This window comes from Myotis nattereri (assembly GCF_964212035.1).
Source record: "Myotis nattereri genome assembly, chromosome: X".
Lineage (NCBI taxonomy): Eukaryota > Metazoa > Chordata > Mammalia > Chiroptera > Vespertilionidae > Myotis > Myotis nattereri.
Window position 1 is genome coordinate 141,744,351 of NC_138078.1, and position 8,104 is coordinate 141,752,454.

The following is an 8,104-nucleotide window of genomic DNA, read 5'->3' on the forward strand; positions in this document are numbered from 1 at the left end:
TCAGCCTCGCGGGTCAGGGGCAGTTGTTGAGGAAGGCGCTCCCACTGTGGCTGAAGGAGGCCCTTTGCATCTCGTTTCCCTGGAGACGTGCCCGCCCCAGCCCCATCGTTCCTGGCAGGGGCCCAGAGGTGACTTCCCGATGACGATGACGCATTTGCTGGCTCTGAATTTGTCACACAGGTTCTGTGGGCGGTGAGTGCTTCTCTTGTTGGCTCTCGCTGCTGGGCAACACCGAGCCCTTGGTGCCGGCTCCTGGCACCGTCCCAGGTGCTGTGCGTTTCTTGAACCCAGGACAGCGAGGTTCTGGGGAGCCGGGCTCTGCTTCCCGGGAGCAGCAGGTGTCGCTGGCGGGCCTCGCCGCAGGGATCCTGGCCCTGACTCCTGGGGACAGTCAGCCAGGGTGAGGGACACAGGGTGCGGGCTGCCTGGAGGTGCCCAGGCCTGGTGCAGCCCTTGCTCCTGGGCCATCTGACCCTGACACCCTGTCCCCACCTGTGCCCGTGCTGAGCCCCGTCCCCTCCCTTGTCCCTGGGCAGGAGCCACCGTGAGGAGAGCGCTGCCCTGCGGTCTGCCCTGGGCCGCCTGGCCAGGAAGCTGTGGAGGGCTGGGCGGTGCTGGGCGGGCACTGGGGCCTCACCCCCCACCCCCCTGCTGCAGGGCCCCTTTCCTGGGGAGCTCCCCCTAGTGGCCTGCCCTGAGGATGGCACACTCACAGCCCCTGCCCTGACCCTGTCCCCATCTGCCCTCAGTGACCACTGTGGCCTCACCCTCTCTGCCCCAGGACCCGGGTCCTTACCCAGGAGCCGGGATGTCTGTGCCCCCGTTTCCAGCAGCTGTGCTGACCCCAGGGTAGCCTCCGCCCCGCCCGCTGCTCAGCGATGTCCTCACCCTGCGGCCCTGGCTGCGGTCTCGCTGGGCCCTGGAGACCTGCCCTGACCCCGTGCTGGGTCACGGAGGTGGCCGCCGCAGCCTGACCTCCAAGCAGCTCAGTGTCCTCCTGCAGGGAACGCCCTCCCTGGGGACGCCTGGGGCCTGAGGAGGACTCCGTGTGCATGACTGTCCCTGCCTCTGGGGACCTGACTGCCGCTGGGATGGCCCGGGGCCTGGACTGGGATGAGACGTCCCGAGCCACTGGGTGCACCCGAGGGCCCAGGTCAGCACCACACCGCGCATGCTCTCGCCCTGACTCGGTGCCCGCCCTCCTGGGCTACTGGCTCCCTCCAGGTTCCCAGGGGCCTGCCCTGGAGCACCGTGGCCCCATGCCCTGGGTGGGCGAGGCTGCCCGTGCTGGGGGGCTCTGCAGGAACCCCAAGGGTCCCCAGACTAATGTTCCCCTTGTTGACAGGCTGGACTCCCTCACTGTCGGGGGCAGGGGGGTGGCAGCCCTACCCTGAGGGCCCAGTGCTCCCCTTTCTCCACCTGGGCCCCCCAGCCTCCTGTGGGCATGGGCAGCAGGGAGTTTCAGGTGCAGAGGTGTGGCTGGGGCGGGGGTGGAGGCTGACTGTGGGGTGGGGTCAGCTCAGCCCTCCCCCTGCCCTGCCCTGCCCAGCCTGGACTCGGGGTAGACAGGGCTTGTGGGGCGGGGCCAGGTGCTCCCAGTAGGGTGGCCAGCCATCTCCTCCCCCACTTAGCAGGTGAGGTGGGGGAGCCTGGGAAGGCATGTGGCCGGGTCCTCCCCTCTGCTCCTGGTTCCCACTGGCGAGCAGGGCTCGGGCGTGGGGCCGGGTGGGGCTGGGTGACCACCCTGTTGGCTCTGGGCGGGTGGCCAGGCCTCCACACCCAGTGTGTGACCCTGGCTCCTGGCCTGGGCCCTGCCCCTCCCTGTGTCCTCCCAGCAGCCGGGATGTCCTCTGGGATTTGCTCAGTGGATCAGCCGGGTCCCAGGCCATTTGCCTGGCGGCTCTCTTTCCTGGTGCCAGCTGCTGGCCCCCCACTGGGGCCCCTCCTGCCCGTGCCGGCAGGGCTCAGGCTCAGGCCTGGTGTGTCCCTAGACTCAGGCCAGGGTGGTCCCCGGGGGCCTGTTCCCCCAGGTTGGCATTTTCCATCGTTGCTGCCACACATGTCACAGCTGCCTGGGCATGACATGGCCTCTGGGGAGGGGACAGGGCTCCTGGTGGCTGGGACCCATCTCCGTCGGGGGCCCACCAGGCGGGCATTGCGAGAGGATGGGGGCAGGACTGTCTCCTCTTGGAGGGGCCAGCCTAGGAGGAGGCAGGAGGCTCTGGTATCTCAGGGAAGGGAGGTGTGCGGTGTGTGTGCAGAGTCCTGGGGGTCCACTGGGCCGAGGGGAGAAGGGGTGCCTTGGGGGGATCTCTGTTCCCCCGCTGGTGCTGCACCTCTGTGGGCCGGCGTCTGCCTCCTCCTGTTTCCTCTCCACCTGGGTAGCTTCTAGAAGCCTCCAGAATACCCCTGCCTTTGAGGACAGTGGGAGAGAGAATTGGGGGGCCAGGGAGTGGGACCTAACTTTATTCAGGCGTGTCCAGCGTCCCCTGGGGCAGAGCTTACTGTGGAGACTGGACACCCAGAGCCTAGGGCAGCAGTCCAGCCCCAGGGGCAGTAACAGCGAGGGTCCAGAGCCACTTTCCAGTCCTTTAAGACCCTCAGAGCCCCCGCCAGTCCATCCTCATGGAGCTGCAGGATGTGCATCCATTGTGTTGTCTTGAAGGCTGCCTGCTTGGTGCTGGAACCCACAGGACTCAGTAGGCGCATTCTCCAGCTCAACAGCTGGCTAGTATGCAGCATGAGGGTCAAGGCAAGGGCACACCTGGACCTTCTCAGGGAGGCCAAGTTCATGGGGGAGATCAGGAGTGGTGCTTCTGGGCTCCACCCTTTGCCCCACCACCAGGGCACTCCTCTCTCAACCTCCCACTCTCAGGGTGCATCCAGCTCCTCCCACAGACACCTGCACTGCCCACGCTGTCCTGTCCAAGGCCCCAATAGGATTCGGCTCAGGTGGTACCCCCAATGGAAGCAGAGACATGGTCTGCTGGACCGTAGGCGGCTGCTGCCCCCTGCTGTGTCCCCAGCCTTGCTGGTGCCCTTGGGCAGGAAGAGGGGAGTGGATCAGAGGCCTGAGTCATGCAGTGTGAATACTGGAACCCTCAGTTGCTGTACAGGGGAAACCCCCAGAGCCCTAGGGGGCTTTTGGGAAGTGAGTCCCCTTGGAGTTCTCAAGGAAGGGAAGTAGTCCCAGCCCTGGCAAATACTAGGTGGAGACCTTCAAGCCTGGGGTTCCCTTGGGGGCCCAGGGAGCACTCAAAAACCTTTGGGTTGTGGTGCCCAGAGCACTAGGGAGCACTCAGGTTCCGTTATGGGCCTCCAGAGCTCTAGGGGTTGGGTGTGGAGAGCCCTGGGGACCACCGGAGGGGTGTAAGAGCACTCAGGATCCCATGATGCCCTGGGGAGTGAGCCAAGCCCAAGGGGGAGTCCTGGGATGGGGATCCAACCTCCTCAGGAGCTATCAGAACTCCTTGGGATAGGAGTGTCCTCAGAGCCCCGGGGCAGGAGGCTGGAAGCCCCTTAGCAATCCTCCATCTGGCACATGGTGCTGAGTGCATATGGTTGGCCATGGGGAGTAAATGAATGAGAAGGAGGAGACTATGTCATGTGGGTGTTGCCTCTTTTCTCATGCTAGACACCACAGTGGTTTCCCAGCACACCTACCTAGCCTCCCTGTCTTTCCTGAAACAGATGGAGGACCAGAGACTTGGAGCCATTCTACCCAGAAGCCATGCCATCTCTCTTCCCTTCCTGGGGATGCCCCCAGCCCAGCTCCCCTTCCTCATGCTGTCCCTTTTCTCCACCGCAGCTTTGACACATCAACCCTGCCCTTCCCCAGGCCCCACATGGAGTTCGCTAGGCTCCACATACCTTTCCGGCGCAACAGCAGCCCCAGGCAGTGCTTGTGGGGGGTCCCTCCTAATATACTTGATTTGGGATCAGTTGCTGACACAAGCTGTCACTGTGTCCCTCTGGGGTTCTGGTGTACTTGTCCTGCCCCTCCCCCTCTTACAGGCTCATTGATCTGACCATCAGGCCTTATTGTCAGTGATGAGGCAGCATTCCCTGCCCCTGCCTACCACCACTCCACCCATAGAGCATCCAGGTTTAGCCCTTGCACTAGGATGGCGAGGGGCAGCGTCTGAAGTCTGGGGAGTCCGTGCCACAGGTGTCTGTGCACTTGGGGATGAGCCAGGTGGGAGTGGCTTGCAGCAAACAAGGGAGGCTGCAGCTGTGGGAGTGGTGAGAAAAATAGAAGCAATTCATTTCTTTCATTTTGTATATTTTAATTGCACAAAAAGCATGTGTTACTTTTAAGAAAACACAAAAAATGTGGAGAGAGTCCAGCTGGCATGGCTCAGTGGTTGAGCACCAATCTATGAACCAGGAAGTCACGGTTCAATTACCGGTCAGGGCACATCCCCAGGTTGTGGGCTCGATCCCCAGTGTGGGGCGTGCAGAAGGCAGCTGATCAATGATTCTCTCTCATCATTGATGTTTCTCTCTCTCCCTCCCCCTCTCCCTTCATCTCTGAAACCAATAAAAGTATATTCTTTAAAAATGTGGGGAGAGACTAGGATCCAGCAAAGAGAAATGGCCAGGAGCTGGGGGTAGGTGGGTCCCAGTCCCAGCCCTGACCTGAGCTTGCTGTGTGGCCATAGCCAGTCGAGAGCCCCGAAGGCTCAGGAGCCCATGGGTACTTTATGGGCACTGTGTCCAGTGAGAGGCTGGCACCTGCTGAGTCCTACTACCTGTAGCCAGGGGCTGGTCAGAGGCAAGACCGAGTGATGTCAGGGCCCCACCTGTCCTGGAAGCCTGGCCTCACCTCTGCTTCCCACCTGCCTGCATGGAGCACACGCCTATGTGCTTTCCCAACTTGTGCTGGCAGTGCACCAACAGGACGCACAGCCTCACATGCCATTCTACCCTGGGTTCCCTCAGTACCCCCTGTTATAAATACATGTAAATATTGAGGATGATTAAATACCCACGGCAGAAAACCTGGAGATAAATAAGAATAGTCAGTTGAAGAATCGGATTACCCAGAGATGGCGGGGCATCTCAGATGATGATGACTTCCCCGTGTCACTAAACAAGCCGCTTTCCAGAAGAGGAGGCCCACCAAACTCATGCTGCCCCTTAGACACCAAGGTTGGCATCAGCTCTTCCTGGTTAAAGCACCTGCAGCCAGCATTGTGCGCGCAGCCTCACCTGCATTTCCAGCTGGGCTTTCCATAACCTATGGTGCTTCAGTTATTTTCGTAAGTAGTTACAAGAGGTCTGGGAGTAGACCCCACAAGCAAAGCACAAATGTGTCTGTGGGTAGAATGTGCCCAGAGCAAAGAAGGAGAGTCAACAAAGCCAGGTGGGGATCTTTGAGACCCAGGGCAGAGGCCCCAGGCAGAGGAGCCCACCCCCTTCCCCAGCAAGAAGAGCCCACACGTTAAAAATAAACTTTTTATTGTGTGTCCACGAAAACAGAAGTCAGGGTGGCCTTTGGTTAATCCCCCAACAAGGTGACAACAACAGGAGGCATGCAATGACAACAACTATGTTCTCCTCTTCAGGAGAAGGGTCTTGCCCTCCTAGGCCCTAAAGGGTCAGAGGCAAGCAGGGTCAGGAGGAAGGTCAGCCCAGGCCCACCATGCTGCAGAGAGCCCAGGTCTGCTGCCTCCAAGGCAGGACAAGGTAGGACAAGGCACCCACAAGCTAGAACACACACAAAAAGCCCCCCACCCACCTCCCCCCAACAAATACTGCTAAGGCAGTTGGCCAGCACTTCCATGAGCAGCTGGCCACGAAGCCAGCTGGCCCCTCAGATGTTTCCTTAGAAGGGGTTGCTGTCCTCAGCCTGCATGGAGTAGTAAACCAAGAGCAGGAAGGCAGCAAACACCACAAAAAGGATCAGCTGGCCCCAGAGTGGGACCTGGCGGTCCGGGCCCAGCCCAGCCCCAGGGGCTTGCTTTTCTGGCCGGATGGCTCGGCGGGCAAGCCACGAGGGGGAGCAAGATGAAGTTGAGGACATGGAAGAGGTGGAGGAGGTGGTGGGATAATAGGACATGCCCAGAGAGCTTCTGGTGATGTTGGAAACTGGGCGGTAGTGCGCGATGCTGTGGTAGGCACTGTCCCGGCCATACACAGGGCGTTCCCTGAGGCAAAGAGGGGAGCAGATGGGCCAGGAGGATCTGGGCCCAGAATCCATCCTGGCCCCTGGCCTTCCCCACTACTCACCTATTCTTGCCCTCCTCTTCCGAAGAGAAAAAATTGTCTTCACGCACCTGAAGAAGAGAATCAGGGTGAAGAGACACTGTCGGGGTCAGCGTGGTCCTGTCATCTCTCTGTCCAAACTACCCTGGCTGGCCTGCCCCTCTCCAGAACCCTTCTGAATTCCTGGCCTTATGTCCGTGGGGCTTTGCCACTTGCTCAGTAATTGTCCTGGCTGCATGCACACTACCTTCTGCCCCAGGATTCTCAGAAAGAGCTCAAACCTAGATCCCAGACCGGGGTGCAAAGCATGTCCCATGAGCTCTAGTCAAACGGTTCTGACAGCGCCATTTGCACCCAGGGGCCCCCTGGATTTATTCAAACCCAGCTATGACCCCCTGAGGTTGTACCTCAGTACAGGGTGCCCAGCAGCAAGCTCACCTGGTGGTGAAAGGTGTCAGCATCTGCAAGTGAAGCCGAGGGCTGGCGGAAGCCCTTGGGTGTGCCCGCAAAATCAGGCTCACCATAAGTTCTGGTGCTCATGTAGCTCTCCTCATAGTAGTCATCATTGTAGCCTTGGGAAAGAGGGGAGGTAGTGGTAGTAGAGGGGGCAGTGGTGTCCCCCACCTGGCCCCGTGGTCCTAATTTGAATCCTATTTGGGGCCTGTGACACAGTTGCTCCCCTCCAGGGCTGGTGAGGGACAGTGGGGATTGTGGTCTCAGGTTCTCCCTAACACTGGGATCCCTGAGGGAGTGGAATTGATGTCAGGGCCCATCCCACTGCTGCCTTACCCTTGCTCTGATAAAGTAAGGCATCCTCTTTCTTGGGCAGATCGTACATATCCGAGTCCACCGATGCTGGCGAATCTGAGTCTGAATGGGGGAGGGGGAGTAGGACCATTTGCCCCCAAGCTCTTTTCCTCACGCCCCTCCCGGCCAGCGTCCCTGCCACACCCGCGCAACCCAATCCTCCCTATAGCGCAAAACACGTCCCCACAGGTGGTCAGGTGGCGCCCTGGGGTGGCGGAGCCTCACCGGAGAGCCGATAGGAGAATGAGGATGTGGACGAGTTCGGGGGCGAGAGCCTTCGCCTCTGAGTCTCGTACTCGAAGATTTTCTTTTCGTAGAGCTTGCGAGTGGAGCCTGGCCAGACATCGGGCGCAGGGGAAGGAGGGGGTCAGGAACGGGGGCCCAAAACCTGGGGAGGGAGTTCCAGGAGGGGGCGCGCAGTGCGGGCTGGGGCCCGGGAGGGGGGCCCGAGAAGGGGACCCGGGAGGGGGGGTACGGGAAGGGGAGGGGGCCGCCCGCCGCCGCATACCCACGACAGGCCCGTGCGGGATGTTGTACTGGCGCAGCACGGCGGCCAGCTCAGCGTCCGAGAGGACCGCGTAGTCGTCCATGGCGGGAGGCGGAGGCCTAGTGGCTGCCCGGGCCTGGCGACACGGGCCTAGCTACGGTTGCCTCGGAGCTCGGCGGTGGCAGCGGAGTGCCTCGGGAGCGGCAGCACTCGCGTCACGCCTGCGTCACAGTCGCGGGGTGCGCGCGCCGCGCAGGGCGGAGCCAGTCCGCTGGGAAGCAGCCAGCGCAAACCGGTCTGGCCTAGGGAGTGGGCGGGGTGGGGCGGGTGAGCCCAGCCATCACAAACCAGCGGGATTGGCTAGAGGCGAAAGAGGGGCGGGGCCTGCGCGCCCCCGGGAAGAGCCGAAGCAGCTCGGACCTGTTGGACCGTAGGAGTAGGCGGGGCTGCGCGCCGAGGGAAAGGGGAGGGGTCGGCGAGCCCGGCGTCACACGCTGTGGAGTTTGGGCTGGACGTGAGAGAGGGGCGGGGCCTGCGCGCGAGGGCAATGAGAGTAGACCCCCCTGTACGTGAGGAGGGCGGGGCCGGGGAGCGCAGACGTCA

The 8,104-nt window shown here is 61.6% G+C and overlaps 1 protein-coding gene across 1 annotated transcript; it reads right to left on the reverse strand.

The window, feature by feature from the left end:
- Positions 1–5,443: 5,443 nt before the first annotated feature.
- EMD (emerin) lies at positions 5,444–7,803 on the reverse strand. The gene is made up of 6 exons (XM_081115168.1): positions 7,523–7,803; positions 7,240–7,347; positions 6,997–7,077; positions 6,646–6,779; positions 6,232–6,278; positions 5,444–6,149 (listed from the first exon to the last, which is right to left on the reverse strand). The coding sequence occupies exons 1-6, from the start codon at positions 7,602–7,604 to the stop codon at positions 5,828–5,830; spliced, it is 774 nt and encodes a 257-aa protein (XP_080971294.1). The 5' UTR covers positions 7,605–7,803; the 3' UTR covers positions 5,444–5,827.
- Between the last annotated feature and the right edge of the window lie 301 nt (positions 7,804–8,104).

Coding starts and splice junctions, on each gene's coding strand:
- EMD (XM_081115168.1), bottom strand. CDS start 7,604: ATGGACGACTACGCGGTCCTCTCGGACGCTGAGCTGGCCGCCGTGCTG. Junction 7,348..7,522: donor CCCGCACGGGCCTGTCGTGG/GTATGCGGCGGC, acceptor ATGTCTGGCCAG/GCTCCACTCGCAAGCTCTAC. Junction 6,780..6,996: donor CTTACTTTATCAGAGCAAGG/GTAAGGCAGCAG, acceptor CTCTTTCCCAAG/GCTACAATGATGACTACTAT.